Genomic DNA, 27088 nt, shown 5'->3' with positions numbered 1-27088 from the left:
ATGCAGCAACCAAAACATTAAACACAACAGATGTTAAGCATCGAAGCAGCCAAGAATCAACACTTTAACATCCTTGTGAGACAGCTGTGCTAGCGTGAACAGCTGCGTTAGCTTAGCTCTCACAAATTAAACTTTTTTCATTTTTTTCTATTTCAATTCACCCTAATTTGTTGACACTATTCAAGTCCAGCTGCATTCCATTCATTATGCAGAACTGTTCCTCAGAAGGGTTTGCTACATCGCTGCTATCGACCTGTAGAGGAAGTAGTAGGTGTTTCATCCAGTTAATTACGTAGTTAATGTCGCTGGTGAAACCCTCTACGCTTTGTAATCAGACACACTTCACACCACAACGATTCAACAAGTGCCTAAAATGCCAGAGGTGAAGCTCACTCAGCTGCTCCTCATCTGCTGCATGCTGCACTGGGGTAAGACAGCATTCCTACCTACATAATACGTAATAGTTTAAAGAATTTTTACGTGGATTATGTGGTGGAATACTCTGTATACTTATGTAGGACAGTCACAAACTCACTGACAGTTAAATACTAATTAATAATTAGTTTTATTTTAAAGGTTTACTGTCAGAAGATAAAGTTCAATACAAATAAATCCTCATTTACAGAGAGATGAAGTACATAATTCAATATTGGGTTATAATATAAATCTTTGTAGTGCGTTAATATATATATATTTAATTCAGGTAACTGTACATATAATGTGAAGTGTTCCAAGCCCAACCCTCAAAGCCTGAATAAAGCACTTGGGGGCCTATTCAATGATTCCCAAGTCTTTCCTGTTGGGAGGTTTTCTACACTTAATGTATCCATCAAAATCACCGTGGTGGCAATTCTAGGAGTGGTGAGTCCACACGCCCACGTAACTTTCACAGAGTCACCGTGAGTCTGTGTGATGCACCGATGAAACTGAAATATGCTTGGATTGCAGAATGAAAGGTCTCAAATCCTGTCCACAGTCATATGGCAGGTCCTGGTAAGTCGCTACCAAAGTAACAGTGAGGCGAACTACACTGACTGACATCAGTAAACCTGTCTGTGCTGACTGCAGCAGTGGAACATAGGAGGACTGAGCTGGAACGAGACCACGTGTGGCACGAACAGAGTGTCTGTGCTTCGTGAAAACCTTTGGGTCCCTGACATCTACATCTCTGAGTTGTGAGTTAAAAGGATGCTCATTACCGTGAACTAAGCAGTAAAGCCCCCCCCCCACCCCTAGTAATAGTAACGATGCTTTAGAAAATCTGACTAAAAGTCGAGTCTTCTGTTCTCTTCCAGCACCGAAGAAGACAAAACTGCCTTCAAGCCTCCCTACGTCTACCTGAACAGCACGGGCTATGTTTACGATGACCAGCCACTGCTGGTGCAAAGCTCCTGTAAACTGGTGACCTACACATTCCCCTTCGACATCCAGAACTGCTCTCTGTCCTTCGGCTCCTACCTGCACTTTGGTAAAACTGATCAAAAGCAGTGGTCCAGCATCTTCCCTGAAACGCTCCATTATTCCTCTCATCTTTATGCTCTGCTCTAATGTCATTCTAGATACAGACATCCAGATGTTTCTAAGCTCCACGCGTGACCACATCCTGAACGAATCCAAGGAAGTGGTGCAGACTAATGGAGAGTGGGAACTGGCAGACATCTTTATAGACGATAAACACACAGTTGTGTTGGAAGTGGGAAACTACTCTCGTGTCCAGTTCTTTGTAAGCATTGAAGATTATTTTAATAATTACCCAATTACTTCTTTTGGTATATCCTCCTTAAAGTTGCTCTTCTCATTCCACCTCAAGCCTGTGGAACATTTAGCTAGGTCAGTTCACTCTGGCTGAATTCTCTCTGGTTCAGATCGTTTTGAGACGCAGGCCGCTCGTCTACGTGGTGACTCTCCTGCTGCCCAGCTGTTTCCTCCTCGGTGTGGACCTCTTCAGCTTCCTGCTGCCTACTCAAAGCGTGGACCGCTGCTCATTCAAGATGACCCTCCTCCTGGGCTACACCGTCTTCCTGTTCACTGTGAGCGAACTGCTGCCCGTCACCGGGGGGAGCACGCCTCTCATCAGTGAGTGACATCAACTTGTTGAAAAAAACAAGTTATTTCCCCCACACTGTACAGGTCACAAATCAAATTCCATTGACCAACATTAGATTAAACCTCAGAATAAATCTCACGGTTTAAAAATGATGCCTAACAAAGCTCATGGGACACAGTGAGCTACATTTCAACCAGCCAAGATACTGGTTTGTGTATTGTATAGCCTCACCTAATGGAAAGTACCAACCCTTCCTGTTTGTCCTGCAGGCGTGTTCTTCTCCGTCAGCCTCGCTCTGATGGTGGCCAGTCTGTTGGAGACCGTGTTGATCACCAACCTCCAGAACAGCTCCAGCAAACAGGTCACGGCGCCTCATTGGTTCAGGGTGCTCGTCTTACAATACCTGTCTGTTGTTGTCTGCCTCTCAGAACAGAAAAGGAAAACCCTAAACTCTGTGTTTCACACCAATTCTAATAAAGGTAGCGAATACCAACAATTAGTACTGTTAATTATTTAAAGCTGGTATTCATCCAGTGTTTCCATGTTTGAACTAAATGTACTAGTTCAGTGAGGAAATGTTCTTTTTCACAGACTCATCCCTGAGTTGCACAATCAGCCACACCTTGTCACAAGAGCTTCAAAGCGTGTCTGATGATTCAGAAAAAGACAGCAACCCGACTCTGGAAGAGCTGAGGAAGCTGAGGCATGAGGTCAGGGCCATCCGTGTCCAGGTGGACAAACACAGGGAGGAGAACATCTCACAGGAGTGGGTAATGATCGGGCTGGTCCTCGACCGCCTGCTGTTCAGTTTGTACCTCGTCTTCATCAGTGTCAGCTTTCTGGTCATTGTATTTGTCTGGATCTGGAGCACCTCATACTGTATGCAAAATGAATAACTGGTGGGTTGAAACATTGATTATGGCTACATGAGTAAATAAGGATGTTTCTTTATTTGATAATTCAGCTATAAATAAGCGCATGGAGAACACAACAGGCTGCAGGTCCCACAGGTGAGAGTGAGAAAGAATAAAAGAGGTGTGTGGTTCTGCTGGTGCTGAAAAACAAGTTATGTTTTTTGTGTTGATGATCAACATGTAGCTGAGACACACACAGTTCCTATCAGTGATCCGATGTCTTTATATATGATTTAGATTAGAGCTTTGTGATGCTTTTTTTCTCTGAGCTACTCTGGGAAATGTGGGCTGAGGAAGTAAATAACTAAACAAATTTATCACGGGAACAAATCTACGCTGCAATTATGGAAAAGATTGTGTTAGTAAATAGGATGAATTAAACTTAAATATTACATATGTAAAAGGTTCGGAATACTCTATTGGGTCTGGCTTTTTCTATACTGCTGTCTCTGTTTATATGGGCTGGGAATTTAATGCTGCATTACACAATAATAAATACCAACAAACAAAAGGATCTATAACTGTGCATTTTGCTCACATAAAGCTGCACCGAAGTCAAACACATATTATGGCTAATAAAAATAATCAAAATTGCAACGCAATGATTATTTCATTTTTTTGGTTGTTTTGTTAAGATTCTTAACATGTCCACATGAGGTCAGCAGTGTCACACATCAACAGTCTACCTAGTCTTTTATTAACATTATTACAAAGTAGAAAATTAAATCAGTGAATCATTCAAATTAAATCAAATCAAATTAACATTTTATTTCTCCATATTAATTTTTAAAAAAAGTTTGTCTATAATTAAATCCTTTCGAGTTCAAGAGCTGAAAGAACAGCTTAAAGTTGTGAAAATATATAACACAGGTGAAAGTAGCTGCAGAGGAAGCACTAAGATCTTAAAGTGAGAAAAGTTGGAGCTTTGAAGGAAACATGTGCAGGTAATTGCTAAACAGTAAAATAGTTTCATTAACCTATTTGTTATCGAGCCCTATTTAAAACCTATTATTTAATTTGGAGACGATTTGGCATACTCAATTTAAAATAGTTGTAGTTCCTAAATGGTAAGGGCTACAATATTGAGCTTGGTATCACTGGAAACACCTTCTAGTTTTCAAAGAAAGAAACAGAATTTGTTACAGTCATACAGGAGAAAAATAAAAGAAACACAAACCTGAATTAATTTTTTGATAAACCCTTGACTGGATTTTTTCCTTATAGAGATAAGCAAATATGTCCCTGGTGACTGGTAGCCGGAGAAAAAAAACAAAAGGGGTCTAAAAGAATGAAGCCTTATGCATTTATATATGGAGAAATAAATCAGATAGTGTTAAAAACCAATATATATGTATGGGACCTTTCAAAATTAAATTCATGATAATTAATTCTACCCCCCCCCCCCCCCCCCCCCCCCTAATAGGTCACAACTCTGGCATGGATCAACCTACAGACACCAGGGAAGGCTCAAATGAAAACTTACAGGCTGTAAAAATACCCTATAGTGCTATATTAGCATTCACTGTAACCTAAAAGCTTATATATGTAACAATCTGGGTCAATAATTCATAGGTAGGAAAGAGCAGGCTTCACTTTTTGGCCTTTTGACCTGCATCCAGCATTTATGAGGTTAACTCTAGAGGCCTGGGAGTGGAGAGAGGGGAGGGGGTTGGACATCATTGGCTAGGGGTTGCCTTGGTTACCCCATACAAGGGCATTTTCCACCTGGTTTGGTCTCGATAGAAGCGGGAGCTTGCTGCCTCCATTTTGAATCCTCCGTGTTAGCTTCTGTTTTAAGTTTAGTAAGTTATGGTTCACAGAAGTGGAAAAAAATATTTTTCGCTCTGGAGTTGGAGCAGAACACTTGTAGCTTTCGAACCATTGTGGATATTACGTGTGTTTTGGACCAAAACGCTTTATTGGATTAATTTCGCTGGATCGTAACAGATAAAATGAGACCACACGTGAATGAGCCTCATTTGGAGCTCAGAAGTCGTCAAAAGTAAGTGATGGAAAATTTATGGATTTATGTTTATTGTTTTTTGATAGTTTGGTGACTGCGCTGTTATTGTTGTAGCTGGAAATGGTTTATGTGGTCGGACGGACGAGAGTTTAAGCTTTCCAACGGTGTGCAGCTTGTACTGTATGGGTGAGGTTTAGTGGCTGGACTGTACACAAATCATACCTATTCAGCCAAAGGCAGAAATAGTGCTATTGAGGCTGAAGTTTTGATTTTGAGTGTGTATCCTAAATTGCCAAACTGTATAAAATAAGCTCATTAAGTAGTTGTACATAACCAGGCATAAGCAGAAAAAGTGCTATTTAGGCTAATTTGGTATTGGTGTTTTGTTTTGAAAGGATTTGGAGGACGTATGTGCAGGTAATTGCTAAACAGTAAAATAATCTTATTAACTAGTCATAATAAACCAGTTTTGTCAGAAGTATGGATATGGCGGACCCACATGCACAGCTCAGAGGCAGTCAGGTAATGGAGAATAAGTCAGTACACAAGCAGGGTTCGGCACAAGGCCAGTGATCAGCAGAGGCACAGGTAGATAGCAGGCTAAGGCACATAATTAGAAAGAAGACAAGTATGACTACGAACAAGTGAAATAAGTATGGTGAGAATAAAAACTGTGGCTGTAATGACAAGTTAAGGACAAAGCGTCTGGCTTAAAAAACGTGAAAGAAAACAGGCCCTCACACTCTAGCTGTGACATCACGCACTCTAGCTCTAGAAATTTGACCAAAAACTACACAATATTTAAACTGCTATATATCAGAAACGATTAAAGATATTAAAAAGCTGAACGGAAGATTAATATTTAAATAGCTAATGACTGTTTTAAAGTTCAAATGGTGTCTATAGCTTGAAGTATGCTGAATTAGTTCAGCTGAAAGAAGACAAAGCTGAAGAGTATTTAAAAACCTTCCCATTTATTTTAATAAAAACAAAATAGCTGAAAAATAACGTGAAAAATATGACAGAAAAGAATAAGAAAACTCAAAGCACACTTCTCCTTAAAAAGCTGAATGTTTTGATATTTAAATCGTTTCTGAAGCTAAAAGTATGCGGAACTAGTTCAATGCAAGAAAAAGTACAGAAGAAGAAGAAGAATTAGATAAAGCCTTTCGATAAGTAAATTGCCCGGTTAATGCTGTCCTGCTAAATGTATTGCTGAAGAATTGCTGAAAGTAGCTGAAACATTTTAAACAAATGTGAAAGTAGCTAAGACATTAAAATCATAAGTAAATGTATCTAAAGAGAATCAGGTATGTGAAGGTTTGCTACATGTATTTGATAAAATATAGCTAAATGTAACAAAACAGCTAATTATTATTATTGAATAGAGTTCAAGAGCTAAAAAAATCATATAAATAAAAAGTTGTGTCAATATTTATTACAGAAAAAAGAAGAACTATATAATAATAATAATAATAATAAATAACAATACAGTGAATGTTTTGCAGCATTCAGGAAGTAATTCAACAGGCCCAGCAAATGTTGGTGATTCTACTCATCATTTTCTGCATGTGTGAAGTATTTTAAAGCTCTGCCCATTCCTCTGACAGCAGCACCTTTGCTCCCACCTGATGGTGCCACATAGGATACATCCTCAACTACCTGCTCTTCTGCATCTACCTGCTGCTTATCTCCTGCTACGCCCTGGTGGTCGTTATCATGTGGTGCATGTGGATTAGACATGATCCACATGCCTAGTGGGCACATACCTAGTGGGCGAGATAAAGGGGATGGTTGGATTTAAACTAAACTTTAATGCAATTGTTAACTAAGGGGGAAATAAAAGGATTCAGCTAAAGTCTAAACTTCTGTTCCTCACTTCAGGCTATTGCTACTGATCATTGATTCTATTCAACCTGCCTTTTTCATGCAGCAACCAAAACATTAAACACAACAGATGTTTATGCATCGAAGCAACCAATAATCAACACTTTAACATCATCGTGAGATAGCTGTGCTAGCGTGAACATCTGTGTTTGCCTTTAGCTCAGCTGTCACAAATTCACCCTAATTTGTTGACACTATTCAAGTCCAGCTGCATTCCATTCATTATGCAGAATAGTTCCTGAGACGTGTTTGCTACATCGCTGCTCTCGACCTGTGGAGGAAGTAGTAGGTGTTTCATCCAGTTAATTACGTAGTTAATGTCGCTGGTGAAACCTCTGCTCTTTGTAATCAGACACACTTCACACCACAAAGATTCAGCAAGTGCCTAAAATGCCAGAGGTGAAGCTCACTCAGCTGCTCCTCATCTGCTGCATGCTGCACTGGGGTAAGACAGCATTCCTACCTACATGATACATAATAGTTTAAAGAATTTTTATGTGGATTATGTGGTGGAACACTCTGTATAGCTATCTAGGACAGTCACAAACTCACTGACAGTTAATAACTAGTTAATAATAATAATTAGTTTATTTTAAAGGTTTACTGTCAGAAGATAAAGTTTAATACAAATACATCCTCATTTACAGAGAGATGAAGTACAATACAGAAAACACACAAATATCTACAGTTAATTCAATATCGGGTTATAAGATAATTCTTTGTAGTGCATTTATATATATAATATATATATATATATTTTTTTTAAATTCAGGTAACTATGCATATAATGTGACCTGTTCCAAGCCCAACCTTCAAAGCCTGAATAAAGCACTTGGGGGCCTATTCAATAATTCCCAAGTCTTACCTGTTGGGAACCTTTCTACACTTAACGTATCCATCGAAATCACCGTGGTGGCAATTATAGGAGTGGTGAGTCCACGTGCCTACATAACTTTTACCAAGCCACTGTGAATTTGTGTAATGTAATGGTAATAATAATAATAAATAATAACAGAAATATGTTTTAATTGCAGAATGAAAGGTCTCAAATCCTGTCCACAGTCATATGGCGGGTCCTGGTAAGTCGCTACCGAAGTAACAGTGAGGTGAACTACAATGACTGACATCAGTAAACCTGTCTGTGCTGACTGCAGCAGTGGAATATAGGAGGACTGAGCTGGAACGAGACCACGTGTGGCACGAACCGAGTGTCTGTACTTCGTGAAAACCTTTGGGTCCCTGACATCTACATCGCTGAGTTGTGAGTAAAAAAGGATGTTCAGTAACGACAGCCAACTAAAAACCAGAAGCCTCCTCACTACACAAAAATAACTGTTATAGAATAATGATGTTTTATAAAAACCTCATCAGTATTATGTGATAACTAAAAGTCGAGTTCTCTTCCAGCATCGATGAAGACAAAACTGCCTTCAAGCCTCCCTACGTCTACCTGAACAGCACGGGCTATGTTTACGATGACCAGCCACTGCTGGTGCAAAGCTCCTGTGAACTCGGGACCTACACATTCCCCTTCGACATCCAGAACTGCTCTCTGTCCTTTGGCTCCTACCTGCACTTTGGTAAAACTGATCAAACACTGAATTAGCATGTGACGTCAACCGAAGCATAAAAGAGTTCCTGTTTTCTGTCTTAAGTTAAGCTCACTGACTTCAGGATGTAACTTTGTATTTGAATATTTAAATATTAGCAAAGCAGTGGTCCAGCATCTTCCCTGAAACGCTCCATTACTCCTCTCATCTTTATGCTCCAATGTTATTCTAGATACAGACATCCAGATGTTTCTAAGCTCCACGCGTGACCACATCCTGAGCGAATCCAAGGACGTGGTGCAGACTAATGGAGAGTGGGAACTGACAGACATCTTTATAGACGATAAACACACAGTTGTGCTGGAAGTGGGAAACTACTCTCAGATCCAGTTCTTTGTAAGCATTAAAGATTATTTTAATAATTACCCAATTACTTCCTCTGGTATATTTGTTCTGCTCCTTAAAGTTGCTCTTCTCATTCCACCTCAAGCCTGTGGAACATTTAGCTAGGTCAGTTCACTCTGGCTGAATTCTCTCTGGTTCAGATCGTTTTGAGACGCAGGCCGCTCGTCTACGTGGTGACTCTCCTGCTGCCCAGCTGTTTCCTCATCAGCGTGGACCTCTTCAGCTTCCTGCTGCCTACTCAAAGCGTGGACCGCTCCTCATTCAAGATGACCCTCCTCCTGGGCTACACCGTCTTCCTGTTCATTGTGAGCGAACTGCTGCCCGTCACCGGGGGGAGCACGCCTCTCATCAGTGAGTGACATCTGAGAATCTCTCATATGTTTTATTCAGCCAGCGTCAAAAAGGATGGAAGGTGTTCCTCTTGAAAAAGTTGGAAAACTTGGAAGTTATTTCCCCCACACTGTACAGGTCACAAATCAAATTTCATTCACTAACATAATATTTGAACCTCAGAATAAATCTCACGGTTTAAAAATGATGCCTAACAAAGCTCATGGGACACAGTGAGCTACATTTCAACCAGCCAAGATACTGGTTTGTGTATTGTATAGCCTCACCTAATGGAAAGTACCAACCCTTCCTGTTTGTCCTGCAGGCGTGTTCTTCTCCGTCAGCCTCGCTCTGATGGTGGCCAGTCTGTTGGAGACCGTGTTGATCACCAACCTCCAGAGCAGCTCCGGTGAACAGATCAGGGCGCCTCATTGGCTCAGGGTGCTCGTCTTACAATACCTGTCTGTTGTTGTCTGCCTCTCAGAACAGAAAAGGAAAAACCTAGCCTCAGTGTTTCACACCAACTCTAATAAAGGTAGCGAATACCAACAATTAGTACTGTTAATTATTTAAAGCTGGTATTCATCCAGTGTTTCCATGTTTGAACTAAATATACTAGTTCAGTGTGGAAATGTTCTTTTTCACAGACTCATCCCTGAGTTGCACAATCAGCCGCACCTTGTCACAAGAGCTTCAAAGTGTGTCTGATGATTCAGAAAAAGACAGCAACCCGACTCTGGAAGAGCTGAGGAAGCTGAGGCATGAGGTCAGGGCCATCCGTGTCCAGGTGGACAAACACAGGGAGGAGAACATCTCACAGGAGTGGGTAATGATCGGGCTGGTCCTCGACCGCCTGCTGTTCAGTTTGTACCTCGTCTTCATCAGTGTCAGCTTTCTGGTCATTGTATTTGTCTGGATCTGGAGCACCTCATACTGTATGCAAAATGAATAACTGGTGGGTTGAAACATTGACTACGGGTAGATGAGTAAATCCAGGTTTCTTTTTTTTTTTCTTTTTCTTTTTAACATATAATTCAGCTATAAATAAGTGTATGGAGAACAGGCTGCAGGTCCCATAGGTGAAAAAGAGTAAGCGAGAAAGAATAAAACAGGTGTGTAGGTCTGCAAGTGTTGAAAAACAAGTTATGTTCTTTGTGTTAATAATCTACATGCAGCTGAGACATAAACAGTTCCTATCAGTGATCCAATATCTGTGTATATGATTTAGATCAGAGCTTAGTGACATTTCCTGCTTCCTGATGTTTTATTCTCTGAGCTGCTCGGAGAAGCTGGTGGGCTGGTAAAATAAATAACTAGAAAATAACTAACTTGTTAGTAAATAGGATGAATTAACTATTATAATTAAATATTATATATGTAAAAGCCTTTAAATACTCTATTTTAAAATAATAGATTTTTGATTTTTCAGTGCTTGTGTTCTCAACTTGTTTTAGTGGTGGTCATTAACATGGGTGTGTTTTTTTTTAATTTTAGTTTTTTTTTAATATACTGCTGTCTCCGTTGTGTGGGCTGGGAATTTAATACTGCATTACACAATAATACAGATAAATATAGGATCTATAACTGCACATACACTGGTTTGCTCACATGAAGCTGCTCTGATGTCGAATCATTTTATGTCTAATAAAAATGATCAAATTAGCGACAGAATGGTTATTTCCTTTTGTGGGTTGTTTTGTTAAAACTCTTCACATGTCCACATGAGGTCAGCAACGACTCACATCAACAGTCTAGCCAGTCTTTTATTAACATTATAACACAGCAGCAAATTAAATCAGAGAATCATAACAAATTAACATTTTATTAATCTAATTTAATCTGTAGTGCACTTCAAACCTCCATATCTCACTCTGCTGGGTTGCTGAGCAGTTACTTTACGATGAGGTAAATAGCTTTCAAAAGCAGCCTTGTTACGGGTAAAGGGGAGCGACGGAGCAGTTTGTCTCTAAGTCTGCATGGATTAACAGTCATCTAAGCAAAGCCTATTTACAGTTTATAGTATGTGTAAAAGTTAATATTTAAAAAAAAAAAAGTTTGTCTACATTAAAAATGTACTAAAACTAAATGCAAAAAAAAAATGTATCAATTTCAATTAATTTTGAATGTTATGTGTCTTGTCCTATAGTCTTGATTGAGAAGATTCAAGATAAATATGCTGTAAAAGCAAAATAAGCCACAACAAAGCAAAAGTTGTACATGAGCTACACTCAAAACACAAGACAGTGGTTGTACTGCGCTAGAATGAATTTAGGATTTAGCCATCAGAAACACTGTGTATCCTACTTCATTTGGTCTCTAAATCCTTCAATTTAAATAATCTGAGAAGGAAACAATACAGTTTGGTTAAGCTGCTTGAAATTCTAGTAAAGTTAAAGTAAATCTATAAGTTGGTGGGAGCAAACGCAAGAAGATGCTGTTTTAGACAGAACAAGATCAATAAAAATATTTTGAAATTAAAAAAAATAATACCTTTCTCAAGTAGCTAGAGACAAACTTCACCCAAGTTATTACAATCCAAAAAAACAAACAAAAAAAACCCAAACATTTCTACTAGTGACATCTGCTGGAGGAGCAGAGGTTTGAGGTTTTGGTCCAATAGATGATTAATGTATTTTAACAATCATATTAAAAGTATTAGCTTGGTGAGATTCACTAACAACAAACAACCCATAAACTCCACCAACTAATGAACGGTGGCATCTCAGCGAGTCTCCAACAAAACCCGACTGAGTCAGTGCAATTAACTGGATGCAAGAAAACAACAAGTGCTGGTTGGGCTGGTGCAAAACTCTTGTGCATGGCTGCACGTACATCAAGAAGACAGGTGTGCACCTATGTTTGCACACACACAAGCATTCACTCTAGTCACAACACGCACACAGAGCAGCACAAACAATAGCATTCGCAGTCGCATTTCAAATATTTGCAAGATGGACTTTTTTACAGTCCAGTCCATTCGTATTTCTAATGCTCCACTAGCTCAGCCAGTATAGGTTTACCGGTGCAGAGGCACATAGTTGTGTCTAAAATAGCTTAAAAATGTCAGTATTGCGTATCTTCAGTGTCTCCAAATTAAAATAAAGTCAATACGTGCATGAAAGTCACTCAACTCATGAGCTAAATCTTTACTTGGCATTTGATTTAAAAAAAAAAAAAAAAAAAAAAAAAAAAGTCCTTCCATTTTTGGGTCACAACAACTTCTGCAAAGCCAGCAGCTATTAAAAAAATGAAGTTGCAGTGAGTAGGAGGTGCAAAAGTAGGAGCTGACAAATCTTGGTGCAACAGTGCAAAGCTGAGCAGATACTTATTTTTCAGATCTTTTTAAATGGTAAGCATCTTGGCTGTGGAAAAAAAAAAATGCACTTCAGGCTTTCCCCACCCATCACTGCAACAAACGTGGCATCGGTCATCCCTGTTAATACACAAGTCTGGTCAAGTATCCCATGCAAAATCAAGGTCAGCGTTTGCTGTGCTCCCGCTGACATTTGAGTGGTGCAGTAAAACCTGCACATCTGGACCTGCTGAGAGTATCATCACCCAGGTCTGAGGACTGGAGACCGGGAGAGAGGTGGTCGGTCACTACAATCATGGTCGCCTTGTGCTTTTGTTGTCCTTCGTCACCGGAGCTATGTCCCACCGCCCTCGTCCTCCTGTTCCTCCATGTTTTTGCGCGCCATCCTCTCTCTCCGCTCCGCCAGCCGCCGACAGCGAGGACAGTCTTTGCCGGCGCGGAAGCAGCTTCGATGGTAACACGCGAAGCACTCTGAAAAGAGAAAACACAGGGGTTAAACAGAGGATTAGTGATGAACAAGCATTTACACCACGTGTCAAAACACTGAGCTGACAGAAGGCAGCTCCCACCTGCCAAACCAAACAAACCAGCAGCGCTCACAAACATTAACCAGTTTAACCTGCTGCCACCAATGAGCTTTAATGTCATGACAGAGCAGCCAATCCCAGTCAGACAAGACGGAGCAGGGCCGAGGAGACGAGTATAAAAGGCAGCGAGGGCGAAGGCAGCGAGGCAGAAAGCAGGAAGACTCAGGTCTGAGAAAGATGAAAAGACACACGAACACCCCACCCAAAAGCCCTTTTCAAAAGATAATTCAATCCCTCTGCCCGCCTACTTCTTTCGTGAAGCTCAATAATAAGATAAATGATAGTGAGGAAAAAAACAAGCAATTCAATTTAAAAATAATGTTTATTTCGGTTTCACATGGAGATGAAGCTTAAATAATAGCAGGCAGATGTGAATAAAATAACTAAAAATCATAAATTAAGTTCATTCCTTTACAGTAAAGACACAAAAAACATGAAAATACAAACATCCTCAAATAAACACAGATGAGGGAGCGTGACCACAAATGATATGAACAATGCTGCCTCTAACCCGAGGGATCAAATGACTACATCTGCTGACTCCACAGATAAACAGCTAGAGCCGTGAGACGCAAGCGAGTCTAAACACCTCTAAAAGTCCAACAGACCAAAGAAGGTGCACACTGAAATGTAAACGCTCAGCAAAATGTCACTTTGGTACCAATTGCCATTCACTAGAAACAAACCCCTCATTAGCATTAGCTCAGTAGCAGCAATCCAGCTTTCTGTGCCACAAACAGGAAACCAACCCACAAACGGAATCAAAGCCAAGCGACACCCATGAAACGTAACAGACCAACTGCCCATTCACCAGCTGTGAATCGCTACACAACCAAGAAACACCAGCACCACCAGTAGAGCCCAGACCCAAGACTGGAGGAAAAAAGCACCCAAACAGCTGAAAGGCTGTGTAACGCAAGGACAAATTGAAGGATGGATGTAGGAGCTGGGCTGAAAAGCTTAGAGGTTCATGTGTAACATCCTAGCAATGCTAAAAAATACACAAATTAAATGACTTGGGACACGCTTTCCTGAAGTCACATCTGACATAAAATGACGAGGACATATTTCTTTCAAACATAAACATCTGTTGTGTCAAACCAACAACAGTCATTTGTACAAAGTCTTAAAAGGTGCTCTAACCTGCTACTTGTGAGCGCTAGTGCAACCCCTGGGTTCCAGCACGGATGCCAATAACTAACTTGTAACGCTGTAAAATCCCCTCAAACCCCACAGTGCGAGTTAAATAATCATGCTGAGATCCAGCATGTGGGCCACGTGCCGTGCGCCTCCTCTCTGGAGGAGACCGTCCGTCTCTCCACATTCTGCGCCGCTGTCCTCCTGCGCCCCCCCCTTCGTCTTCCTACCTCGGCGTCTCCTCTCGGCTTTGCGGGTTTTGCCCGCTCTCCAGTTAGGCTGCGTTACCCCGCTTGGCCCCCGCCTCTCTGCATCCACCTCTTGCTTTCCGTCACGCTCATCGTTTTCATCCTCCTCCTTTTCGCTTTCCCCTCTTGAAACCGCGGCGGACGGCGGCTGAGGTTCGAGCAGTGTCGGGTCTGTGAACGTACCCGCACCAGGCCCTGCTTGCTTCTGCTCCTGGGCTTCATTGCTCTGCTCAGCCTGCCACCCGGCTTTCCCTTTCTCGCCGTCCGTCGCTTCTTTCTGCACAACTGTTATTTCTACCTCTTTCACTTCTGCCTTTCCTTCCTCTCTCTTAGTCAAACCCTTTGCTAGACTCAATAACCCCAACACTTTCCACCGTCCTTTCTTCTCTTGCACTACTTCAGTTAAACTTTCTATGCTGCTGAAAGTTTCACGGTCACTGTCCAATCGGTCTCCTTTAGAGGTGTTCGTCGTGAGGCCGTCTATCTGAGAAACTCCGTTGTGGCTGACGTTTTCCTCGTGTGCATGTCCATCACTCTTACTCCTGGCTCCATCTCTTCTATCTGTCTCGCTTCTATTGTAAACTCCATGTTCTCTCTCCTCCTCCATCTCTGCCTCGATCCCTCCCGTCATCTCTTTTTCCTCCTCTTTACTCTTTAAAAAAGCTTTTAGCAGTTTTTTAGTATTAAATGCTTTAAATATTCTGGTTTTCTCCTGTCTTTCTTCAGCCGTGTCTCTTAACTCCTCCTTCAGTAATCTTTTCTCCTCCTGCTCTCCATTCTCGCACTCCTCCTCATCCACACCTAGCTCCAAATCCACCTCCCCACCCTCCCCCTCTCTTCTGTCTTTGAAGAGGTCCCGTGCCAGCCTACGGTTTTTGGGTATCTTCCAGTCTCTCCAGGTAAACAGAGCGCGGGCACGTGGAGAGGGGCCTCGTGAGGCACACCCGCCTGCCACAAGGAGAGAGGGCTCACCTTCGCAGCGCTGGCACTTGTTGAGCTGGAAGGGGAAGATGATGTCTTTGTCGTTGCCGCAGAACTCGCACACGAAGCCCTTTGCCTGGCAGAGCTGAGGAGCAAAAGCAAAAAAGCAGTCACGCAATAGATTCTCCATTTGCGGTTCTGTAGCAAATCTCTCTGTCACAAACGACGGGACAAAACGAGCAGATGTTATCTCACCACACACTCGGCCACATGCATCGCGCCAAGTTTAAGCAGCTCTTTCATTCGTGCAGCCAGGTCCCCACTGCGCACGGCAGTCAGGTCATTGAGGGAGAAGAGGTGAAGGTCTTCAGTCAGGTGACCTGGCAGGCTGTCGAACTGGTCCAGGACCCTGCGGAACACACCAACACTCATCACGTTGGTCATAACAGGATGTATAATCTGTAAAGATTACAAATTTATTGTGGGAAAAAAAATCTTACTCTTTAGAAAAGCGACAGGTCTTGAAGAGATTTTTCATGTGAAACAGCTGCAACCTTAAAATCTAAATAAAAACAAACAAACATATAGATGTGAAGATAAAGCAAAAAGCCAGCTCCCAGCATCTTTGTGCTGCTGCCCGTGTGCTCACCCTGACAGACTCCAGAGCCTTGATCTTCTTGTACAGGCCACTGTTGATGTCACTGGGGTTGAACAGCGGGTCTCCGGCAATCTTGTTCAGCAGGTCCCGAGCAAAGTTGCTTACATAGTACTTACTGAAGTCCCACTTCCTCAGCACTCTGCCGGGAACCACGGCCTGGGCATTCTCATGGCAGCACTGGCAGAAGTAACGGCCGATGTATTCACAGTAACGCAGACGCTTAATGTAGTCTGAGGTGAGAGCCACAAAAAACAACAATGGGGACATTATTTTGAGCAGAAAACATGAAAGAAGTGAGTGAGTTGGAGAAACTGCTTGCGATACCTGGGTCAATGCGAGTGCCACAGCCAGCACAGCGGTAGTTCTGTTTAGCCACAACGACCTTCCGCCTAACAAAGAAAATGTGCATGTAACATACTCAGCCTTTAAAAAGGACAGAGAAAGGGGGGGTGTATTTGAAGCGCCAAAACTGGTTGGGAACAGTTTACGTTTGATGAATCTGAGCATAATATAAAAAGTAATAAATAATAATAATATAAAAGCAGTGGGAACATCAGAGAGAGAGAAAGTGAACTTGATGCAGACTCACTTAGGGGCAGGGTGAATGTTGAAGATGATCTGAGGACGGGGCGGGGCCCACTCCAGGTTGCCTCGGACACGAATCCTTAGTTTATAGATGTCTGCATGCTCTCCATCATCCGGTGAGATTGGGAGAGAGTCAGGAAAGGGCAGGAGCTGAGGAATAAAGAAGTCAGAGTTTAGTTCACTTACTACGGGTGAAGCAGAATGACTCCAATAGATTTTTACTGATTCCAGGTGCACGTAACAGCTGGACGTCTGCTCATCTGCCAAGTATCACTGATTAGAAAAGCAGCATGTTTACCTTCTGCGGAGCGTCTTGTTCTGGGACCAGCCAGTCGAGCTCGGAGGCTGCAGGAAGGTGCATGCAATCAAACTGCCTGAGTAAACCCATGGCTACTGACTCAGCAGAGTTAGACTGGAGGAAGGACGGAGAGCTGAAAACACAAGGACAACAAAACAATGTCACACCGATGAGGCTGCAAGCATCTTTTGTTGTTGTTGTTGTTGTTTTTTTTTGTTTTTTTTTAATCTGTTCATTTGAAGTAACAATTTACTTTGAAATAAGAATTAAAACTAATTGTCTATTACTTACATGGACTCGGAGCTGAGGAATGACCTGCTGCTAGAGCGCACACTTTGCTTTATGTCTGCATCTGGAAGACACAGCAGAAGTAAAATATATTTTAAAAGGGTAAAAAAAAAAAAAAAAAAACAGGCAATGAAGCAAAGATCGTCTGTGATGCAATAAAATCCAAACGTTATAATTTGCATGATGGAGGAGTTTGTTGGGACAAATATTGAAGGGCATGAGTCTGCAGCCGACTCGCGTCACTTCTCCATTTACTAAAGCTAAGCAGTTTCTAATATCTATTAGACAATGACGCACAGACAAGAAACAGGCAAAAGGAAAACGACAACTTTACTTGAAAAATGCATCAGTAAAATTCCCTGGAAACACAGGATCACAGTTCTACTTGAATTCAAGCATATTTCTACACGTACAGGAAACATGCAGGTAAAGCCAAACAAACAAGTGAAGACATGAAGCAGAACTGGGTAGATGAATTCTTGTGCAGCAGCTTCCTTCTATCACATCTGTGGGTGTTCGATGAAACACTGGTTATATTCAGAGCTATTCTAGTTACAGCCAGTTAAAGTCTCACAGAGCAGCAAAGAGGGTAGAAGCTCAGCAGTAGGAATCATCCAATGGCTTTGGGTTTGTGTGCAGACAGGTTTTCTACTGATGTTTGCAGCTAAACAATGTCACGAATCGTGTGTGAAGAACATCTAACCACAAAGAAGAAAACAAGAGAAGCCTTTGTGATTCAATTTTCTGTATTTTGATGTGAGGTGAAAGTCAGAGGTTGTGATGAGAGATATTATTCATATTAAAAAAATCCAATAATGTGAGAGTCATGTGGGGATTTCAGGACTAGAATGACTTAAACATGCTTAAGAAAATGCTACTATTCAACAAAAGAACATTCTGACCAATATTACAGTACATATTACCCACAATGGCTGACGCTAAAGCCTGTGTGTTCTTAGTATAATTATCGCTTTGGACTTGACTGAGTTTAAGTAATGCAAAAAAAAAAAGAATCTTAAAGTTAAAAAGGATGAATTGTACATGACAGCACCTCATTCACACTCAGGGCATGTCAAAAATAATGAATGATGGGGTGAAAGAATGGCTGATTACATAAGTAAATAAACCCTCTAGTTACACTTGCTACGTCTTGTCTCCTCCCCAGTGCTGCCCTAAGCTCTAACATGAATAGACAGAGCTGTCTTTCTACTCCACCAAAACCCCGGAGCACTAAGCAACAAGCATCAACAGGCAAACACATGACTCAGCTGAGGTGAGGATGCAGCCGGCTCAACTCAAAGCTGAAAACGTACAAAATTCCCGTCCCTGCTGTGTCAGACGTGCAGAAAGAGAGTGGAGGAGTACTTTAAAGTACGCATTTTTCATATTAATAAACTTAGTGTCATTTGTCAAGAAGACAGTGACAATTAACACGTAATCTGCTACTGTAGGTCCAAGTTAGATTGTTTGAGGCAATACCTTGAATATATTGTCAGTAAACAATAGAAGCAAGTTCAAACTACATATTGATTGAAATTATATGTAAATTGAGTTAAAAATAAATCATCATGCCTTTCCTGAGAGTTAAATAATATTAGGATGGGTTACTGCTGTGTGATGACACTGCATGACTGTTGACAGGACATGAATTGATCAAAAAGATGACGATAAATAGAAATGAATGAATGCCAAAGCAGGTGGGAATAGAGACAAATTCTCAGTTTGGACTCGAGCCATCTGCTTCCTCCTGGCGACGCGTCGCCACCACAAACCGCCTGCAGATACCTGAGAAGAGTGAGGCGAGTGACAGGGAGAGGCCATTCTGAGATACCGCCAGCAAGGACAGACCCTCACAGCCATCTGAGAAACAAAAACACTCAACACATCCTTCACCACAGGAACAAACACAGCACCGAGCACCGGTTGTGTGCAGGTTGGTGCTTTCAACTGCACGACTGAGAACTGCAGAATGTGCAAATACACACAATAACAACCCATAATACAAAGAACCTGCAACAACCCATGTTATTAGTATCAAAGCATTACATGTTTCTGTGTTAGTGAGTCTCGTTTGAACATTTAAAAGCCGCCTGTTATGAATTACAACAAAATCAGTACTGAATTCAGATTTTAAACAAATTTCTTTCACTTAACATTGGGACACCAAGTGTAGACTTAGTACTACTGATCTATCCCTGTACTCAAGCCTGTATGAGCATGCTTCATAATAAAACAGGACATTTTGAAGCCAGTGTGGTGATGAGGGTATGAATTATGACCGGGACAAACAAACCCATTCGCACAGATCACAAATGACTTCATTCCCTCACACATCCAGCTCCTAAATATGAGCAGTTTAAATCTGCAGCTTTGGCCTTTTTCAGAATGATACTCCATTGAAATGACTATACCACATGGGCTCTGTCTTCCTCCATCTTCTGGTCTCACAACTGCACAATTATCGTTAGTGGAGGAGTCACGGAGAACGTATGTGTGTCTGTGAGAATCTCTTCCACTCTCTACGGTTTCACCTACCGACATCACACTCCTCCACCTCCTCCGCTGAGCCGGAGTCAGAGAGGCCCTGGTAGGAGTCCTGGGAGCTCCTCCTGGATCCACCACTGTCAGTGGAGTGAAAAACTGTCAAGACAAAACAAAAGCAATTATGGAAAATATTTTCGCCTTTCCTCTATCAAACCATCTGATTACAACAAACAGATGACTGGACAAACAGCTGCAAGCTGGACTAACATACAAACTGTCAATGCAACTACAACAAATAATATATGTCTTAACATAATGACCAAGGACTGTTAACACCACAAAAAAGCAAGAAAGGGAACATTCTGCATCTGCAGCCAATAACGCTGTCTCACTGTGCTGGGAGGATGCGCAGGGCGGCAGGCGGCTGCGGCGGATCTGCTGCCTTCTCAGGCGGATCTTCTGCTTGAGCTGCTGAATCTCACAGTCACTGTCTCCCTCCTCCTCGCCTTCCTCCTCCTGGCGCCGCATATTGTACTTCATAAGCTCAATGGCTGCTATAAGGGACTCTGAAATGCTGAAATGAGCATTTTCCTACCGACAACAGAAACATAAAAATCACAAAGAGAAGAAGACTAATTTGATCGTTTTATTCTGAAGGCAGAGCGAGTTTTCCTTGTAGTAAAATGGAGTGAACGCTGACCTTTTCAAGATCAGCACAACTGCCAAAGTCCTGCTCTGACAGGTAGCTGATGAGGCTCTGGCCCTCAGACGGCTTTCTGAACATCCCATCTGGCACTGTGCTGTACTGGGAACCTGAAACAACCCATATATACACTTCATTCATACATTCATGTAAATGTTCTGCTGTCAGAATCTTACAGTAATGTGATCTGTTGCACATCAAAAAGAAATTATCAAATACACTTATTAAAACATAAGCAAGTCAACAAAAAACAAAAAGCTACAAAGCAGAGGACCTAATCATTAAAACTGAGATAAACACACTGTAGCTGCTGACCTCAACTACTCAGTTTTCTATTCTATGATCCTCCTAAATTCAACACGAAGGGTGCGAAAAGGTCATGTTAGGTGTGTTTGTGTGGTCATAAAACTTTTATTAAACATTCATGTGACAGCTTTCTGGCATCCTCTCACTCACATACAGTTGCACACTTGCAAGAGACAATGTCTTGGCAAATACAATATCAGAGAACTCACAAGAGTCTGTGCAGAGGGAGCTGGTTGTGCTGGCTTCGCTGAGCTTAGGTGAGAAAGGGCTGTAGTCCTTTACACAGCAATCGCCACCAGTTGATTCTAAGTGGGTGGAAAAGATCCACATTAAGGGAGCGTTATGACTGCCTGCCAGTCCCTAAAGCCTAAACTAATAAACCGATCAGGAATATGCATCATGATTTATGCATAAGGGAAAGCAAAATGGTTGAACATTGATTTGACTGAATTGCCATCTGTGACAAACAGTGCATGCAAAAAAAATTTTAAAAAAAGACAATGGAGAGTTGACTGTTATCAGTAAAATGCTAAAAACATAATGTATTACTAAATTAGGGACAGTACTCTGACTCAAATTGGGTACAGTGTATAACTTTAAAAGATAAAGTGTAAAACAATATGCTCAGTTCTCCATTGGGACCTTTATTCTAATGAAACTGACAAATGATGACAAACAAATGCATGGATAAACAATAACAGCAACAATAATATTGATTCACAGCTATGTCACATCAGCTGAACAGAAAAAGAAAAAGGGAAAGAAAGGGAAGACTTTAAGTGAGAGGGAGTGAACAAGTTTATGACCATGCACTTGAAACAGTGGAAGGGGCAAAGATGTAGCACAGTAAAGCACTGCCAACCTGCTACAGGATCCTCTATTATTATGGTGATTTTTCGGTGGCCCCCTCCTTTGCATACAAAGTAGTAAAAGAAGAAGACAGAGTAGAGCAAAAAGAGACAAGGTCAAGCCAAGAGCAAGAAACTAGGAGCAAAGACATTAAAGTTGTTCATTCAGAAGCTTGTCAAGCCTTCACAAAAGGAAGTGAGCACCAAGAAAGTTGCCTGACCACACTGTGCAGAGTAATTGGTTAATTGGTTCCCATCAACCTCAGTGAGGTGTACATAAAATACAGGCTCAGTGGAAATCCAGGTGGAAACTTTACAGAATGCACTTACCATTCCTGAGTTTCTGAGTGACTCCAGTGTCAGAAAACGAGCGGGTGTGTCCTCGGGGCAGCCTGCTCATCCCTCGCTGGACCTCTGAAAAAGACGAGCGTCTTGGAGGAGCAGAAAGGAGCGAACTCCTCTGCAGGGACTGGTCCTGGGTCTTGCTCTGGTCACCGCTCTGAGTGGAACTTTGGGAATTACGGTGACTGCGTTGTCCCAGATTACCGATAGCCAGGTACTCTGGGCCATCATCATAGTCGCCATCAACGGTATCAACAGCCTCAGGCTGCTGGGAGGCAGGAGTGGGACACTCGAGGGCAATACAGGGGACAGAGCCAGGTGGGGGCGTCACAACCAACTCGCTCTCCTCCGGCCTGGCCACCCATAGCCATGGTTCTCCAAGGCTGCTAGCAGAAGAGGTAGTGTCTGCAAGACAACAGGTAGAGAAGTAAGGTGAGCGCAAGCACGTTTGCATCGCAGTTGTAAACTAAAGTCAGCAATTGCTGTAGAGGATGTGAAGAAAAATAAGTATTTTAAAAAAGTAGTTTTACACCTGGGCTTCATCAACACATTCCTCAACAACTGAGTTCATCCAAAGACACTCTCTGCCTCCGTATGTTGGTCAGCTGGTCTATTCATATAAACTGTAGTGCATTCACAGTGCTGCTCTGACCTCACAACTGCATCTATGCATGTACACTAAGACTCTCAGCCTCTCCTCACTTGTGCTGCTGCTGTTCTGGGATCCAACCGCTCCAGTGTTCCCAATCTTGTGGCTGGTGTTGTCTGCATCGCGCAGGGAGTAATTGGAAGTGGTGAGTCTGCGGGTCAGAGATTCTTCTCGAGGGCCTGAGTCAGCTTTCGTCCAGGCCCCACCGGCCCCCGGCAACACACACAGGCTTTGGCTTTTCAAAAGGCCCAAACACGGTGGGCCCTTCAGAGGGGAAAGCTACAAGGGGAGAACATACAAAATTTAAAGCCCTGTCCCCTGTTTTCCATTCAAGACAAGTAACTTTAAAAAGACCTTGTACAATGCAGAGACACTTCAATAAAGTTAGACATGTAGATGAAAAATAAAAATCTTTATCAATGTTTCAAAATACATTTTACATGCGACAGTACATGACTATCACTGAAGTACAATAAGTAAACTCACCCCAACCGTGTCAACTTGTGCCAGCAGTTTAGGGTTATTCTGCTCCACAGCCTCCAAACACTGACACATGGCTGTCACATGGGGCTCACTCAACAGAAAGGCATCATCTGATCGACACGAACAGCAGAGACAGAAAAACAGAAGAGGAGTCAACAGCACATACACACATGTGGGAGTGAAATGAGTGAGTGAGATAATCGCTTGACTCTTTAGTTTTCAAAACATCAAGTCTTCTACAGTTACAAGTAGTAAACTACTCACCTTTGTAATATTTACATACATGCCCCATATGCCTGAGCAGAGGTCGGAGTTGAGCTGACAGCATGTGAACCTGCAAGCTGTGAAGAAGCCAGCGCTCAGCCTTGTAGCTCTCACCAGCACTCTGCAGCCCACGGGTCAGTACAGGCTCCAGCTGACTGAACTGGGTGGATAAAGACAGGAAGAGATGAGAACGTTCACGAAATGTGTAAAACAACAAAGACATAACATCGCTTGTTTAAAGCAAACCTAACCTCTTAGGAAGCAAAACAAGACAAAATTATCCAAAAGAAGAAGATAACCAACCTAAATCAGATGATCATACAGTAACAGCAATTAACTACTCATCACAGTCCGCCCAACAAGTGACTCAGTGTGTAGCATGACGCTGCTCCCTTGTGGATCCAAAGCCTAAATCAAGCAACAAAATACATGGAGCTATACTAATAATATCCTATGCTCAAGTTTGTGAATCTAACAGTGCTGATAAATACTATGATAATGCAGATGTCCTCTCGAAACGAAGGACACCTCTAAAGCTTTCCTTTTCATGAAGCCTATACTTAGAGCTGACTCAGGGAGACTCTGAGTCAGCTGCGTTGTGCTGACATGAACAGACTGCTGCTGGGGGAGCTCCCATGATGGACAGAGCCATTGTTGTTCTTCTTCCTCTCTGTTTCCCAGGTCTCTGAGCAGCGTGTTTACAGGGCATATGTATGGTGGCCGTACCAACCTGCTTGGTCTTAGGCAGACGGCCACCAACACCTACCCTGTGACTGCAGGATGTCTCTTCAGATGAAGGGGAAGGGCTGGAAGGCCTTTATATGACATGTACAGACTAAACTTGCATATTCACCTATCCTCATGCATATGGCTGCCAGTGGTCATACCTGTTCAACGTGTGATGCAAGGTGAGGGCTGATGTGGCGAACATGCCACACAAACGGCCAGTAGTCTTTCTGCTTGTAGTACACCTACAATGCAATAGAATTTGTTATTCAGACACAATTACAGAAACCTCAAAAACAAAAAATTATTAATTAAAAATAGATATACTCCTCTGCATTTTGGAAGGTTAACTTAAAGTTTGGTCTTTTCTTCAACTTTCCCTTTAAAATTATTTCTTCTGCCCTGTATTTGTCTTTCATGGCTGTAGTCAAAATTACGTAAGTTCAGCACATTTTCCCGGCAATCAATAAATACTGATCCAACCGGTACTACAGTGTTTCTGATAGCGTGTTGTTTTACTAAACACACAGTCAGACTCAGGAGCATTCGCCTGCATAATCACACCATGATCTTAACCGACCAGCCATGCAAACTCAAAGGTCAACGTTTAACAAATGCTGAACTCTGACCTGCAAATGTGCTGGTTAATGATTAGCTTACAAACAGACTGGGACAAAACAAATTAACAACAGTGTCAGACAAGTCTCCCAACCTGCTCATTCTTCAGTCCGTGACTGAGGATGTTGTTCATGTCCTTGTGCAGCCGCTGCAGGCCGCCGTAGCGTGACCACACATTGGGGTTGTTAGTGGACACAAGACCTTCCACTGTAGTCTTCAGACTAGACAACAGCTTCCAGTGCTCCCTCCTGAAAGGAGGATAGTTCAGCAGGAGAGAGAGGAGAAAGGAAGTTATGGAATGAGGAAGGAAGCATAGAAGAACTGTTAACAGTGCAAGGAATCATTACTAACAAGAATGATAAAGTAATTTTCCTGAAATCATAAAGTGACTGTTCAGCAGTTTAGATACAACATCCTGCTTGAGGACACATACAGTAACTCTGTGTGTTGGCCATCAATAAAACTCAAGACACAGATAGTCACTAGTAGGAAGCAAGACCTGAAACCCTGCATAATGTGCAGCTAAAGAGAGTCAAATGTAGAATACTGCTATGAAAAGATGTTGCTATGACAAATAAGCTGGCTCATTTCCAGGACTTCCTCTTTTTATTTCTGAAGTCAGCAGTCAAACTGAAGGGTTCTAAAAACTACTCCCATAACTGCAGCAACAGGAAAACAAGTATATGACAGATAAAAATAGTCCTGACCAAACGGTTTTCTCATAATTGAGTGTCCTCAGCTACTTTCATAGCCAGTAGGCTCTAAAACGTGTGCTCCTGGCTGAAATACAACAACATCTACATCAACAAACCAAATGAATGCCTTCTGCAGAATTTCTCAAAGTGTGTTAAAATGGATGCTAGATTAATGAAACACAACTTTATGAAGTCTCTGGATACTTTTAATTAAAGTAGATCTGCCAAACTGCACCATCATGAATTCAGCTGATTAACTAGTTAATCAAATCAGGTCATGTTACACAGAGGTGGGATAATTGTTGGGGAACATTCTCCACATACCGTGGAGCACAGTGCATTTCTATAGTTGCATCCTCAGGACAAATATATACACAGGACAAAGATAGCTGTATGTCTAGAAGAGTCAATAGACTGAGCTACTGACTGACCTTGACTTAGCTCTGCAGCACAAGCATGTCGCTGCCTCGTGACGAAAAATCTAGTGTGTGAATGTGAAATATAATTAGAGTGAAGCGACGACTCAGTCCGAGTTCACTGAGATGCTTCAGCCCAATTTGTAGAGACCTGGGACATTTTTTTATTGAAGAGGCCACTTCTAAACTCCAATAGGTCGGAAAACATTCTTAAAGCAGGGACTCCTGAGTACTTCTACTATTACTCTGTTTACCAGCACCACAGCAGGACAAGAGTTTCTACACTGAACCATCAAAACAATTAAAGTAAAGCAGTGCGAACATTATAAATTCAACATTTAGTCTGAACAGTCATTACATCGGTTCCTTGTTACAACCTTTGCGAACCGTGGAACATTTAAACATTGCTTCTGAAACACAACACAACAGGCAAGCTAATGTCAACATTAGCTAATAAATTGCTAAATGTTAGGCTACCAGGGCAAAAATTACTTAGTGTTCGTCAGCGACAATAATTACCATCATAAACAGCTTCACAAGAGGAACATGAGTTTGACATTTTTTCTTCGTATTGCATCCAAGACGTTATATGCACAAGTAGTGGTGCTGGTCATAAACTGTCACAGACTGACATGTCAAGCTACCATAGTATAGCCTAGCATAGCCTAGCATAGCCTAGCATAGCCTAGCATTGCAGCTAGGTCATGCTAGCATCAATAATCCACCCACAATATCTTAAGTGTCTCAAATTGATAATCTTAATTATCTAAGTCATGAGTTATAACATATATAGTTGTAAGTATTGTTGTTTATGTAAACATGCCCACTTTAGCCAAGCAAACCGGCTAATCAGCCCAGCCCCTGCTTTTACTCACCTGCGCTCCTCCGCTTCTCCCTCCGCCGTAACCTCCATGTCCTCCCGGACAGGGAAAGTTCTGTACAAAGACGCCAGCTTGCCCGATATACCCGCTGCCTTTATTTATGTAATCTGCAGGAGCACGATTACATAAAGAGTCACCCGGACGTCCACTCCTCCGCCATCTCTGCCGCGTCTGTCCGAGCTGCGAACCAAAACAGTGGAGGCCGCATGATCTACTGTCACCAGCAGGTGGGCGGGGCAGGGCGGAGTACAGGCGCATGCGCAGACGCAGCCATCATCTAGCAACATCTGACACTAACATGGCTTCACATTCCTCATGTAAAACACAAACATCCCTTTGTGTCTGTGTGGTATTGGGGGGTGTTAATGCATATCTTGTAAAACTGGTTGAGGTGGTTTACACTATTAGACGTGATCGATGAAAAATAACTTTCTAGATTTGCAAAGTGATGTTTAGTTAATGCTTCCATCTGCTGTTGCAAATTAGCATTGCAACTACACCTGGTGGCGCTTTATGGTGATTTTGCATTGCACATACACACT

At 42.0% G+C, this 27088-nt stretch overlaps 3 protein-coding genes across 6 annotated transcripts; 2 read left to right on the top strand and 1 right to left on the bottom strand.

Annotated features, from left to right (window-relative positions):
• The first annotated feature begins 288 nt into the window (after positions 1-288).
• Positions 289-2943, top strand: LOC114854812 (5-hydroxytryptamine receptor 3A-like). Its single transcript, XM_041070213.2, has 9 exons — positions 289-428; positions 704-861; positions 949-993; positions 1069-1175; positions 1296-1468; positions 1560-1723; positions 1866-2076; positions 2317-2526; positions 2639-2943. The coding sequence occupies exons 1-9, from the start codon at positions 374-376 to the stop codon at positions 2941-2943; spliced, it is 1428 nt and encodes a 475-aa protein (XP_040926147.1). The 5' UTR covers positions 289-373.
• Positions 2806-10122, top strand: LOC114852946 (5-hydroxytryptamine receptor 3A-like). Of its 2 annotated transcripts, none has more exons than XM_055508291.1 (10): positions 2806-2946; positions 7164-7256; positions 7584-7741; positions 7846-7890; positions 7966-8072; positions 8219-8391; positions 8594-8757; positions 8907-9117; positions 9422-9631; positions 9744-10122. In XM_055508291.1, exons 2-10 carry the CDS (start codon positions 7202-7204, stop codon positions 10046-10048), a joined length of 1428 nt encoding a protein of 475 aa, XP_055364266.1. In that variant the 5' UTR covers positions 2806-2946; positions 7164-7201; the 3' UTR covers positions 10049-10122. The 2 variants fall into 2 exon arrangements, with proteins under 2 accessions (XP_055364266.1, XP_029001508.1); XM_029145675.3 differs by lacking the exon at positions 2806-2946 and adding an exon at positions 4472-4963.
• A 719-nt stretch (positions 10123-10841) lies between these two features.
• Positions 10842-26781, bottom strand: rubcn (rubicon autophagy regulator). Of its 3 annotated transcripts, XM_029145668.3 has the most exons (22): positions 26541-26781; positions 24649-24802; positions 24098-24181; positions 23211-23370; positions 22950-23056; positions 22517-22742; positions 21803-22219; positions 21487-21534; positions 20834-20929; positions 20316-20428; positions 20008-20206; positions 19667-19771; positions 18917-18991; positions 17135-17195; positions 16844-16976; positions 16550-16695; positions 16285-16349; positions 15952-16190; positions 15803-15864; positions 15558-15711; positions 15354-15447; positions 10842-12880 (listed from the first exon to the last, which is right to left on the bottom strand). In XM_029145668.3, the coding sequence occupies exons 1-22, from the start codon at positions 26576-26578 to the stop codon at positions 12744-12746; spliced, it is 2913 nt and encodes a 970-aa protein (XP_029001501.1). In that variant the 5' UTR covers positions 26579-26781; the 3' UTR covers positions 10842-12743. The 3 variants fall into 3 exon arrangements, with proteins under 3 accessions (XP_029001501.1, XP_029001503.1, XP_029001502.1); XM_029145670.3 differs by lacking the exon at positions 18917-18991; XM_029145669.3 differs by lacking the exon at positions 21487-21534 and having other exon boundaries at positions 26541-26780.
• Positions 26782-27088: the final 307 nt, after the last annotated feature.

Source organism: Betta splendens, chromosome 4, assembly GCF_900634795.4.
Source record: "Betta splendens chromosome 4, fBetSpl5.4, whole genome shotgun sequence".
Taxonomy (NCBI): domain Eukaryota; kingdom Metazoa; phylum Chordata; class Actinopteri; order Anabantiformes; family Osphronemidae; genus Betta; species Betta splendens.
Note: the sequence above shows the minus strand (reverse complement) of the source record. Positions and strands in the feature narration are given on the sequence as shown.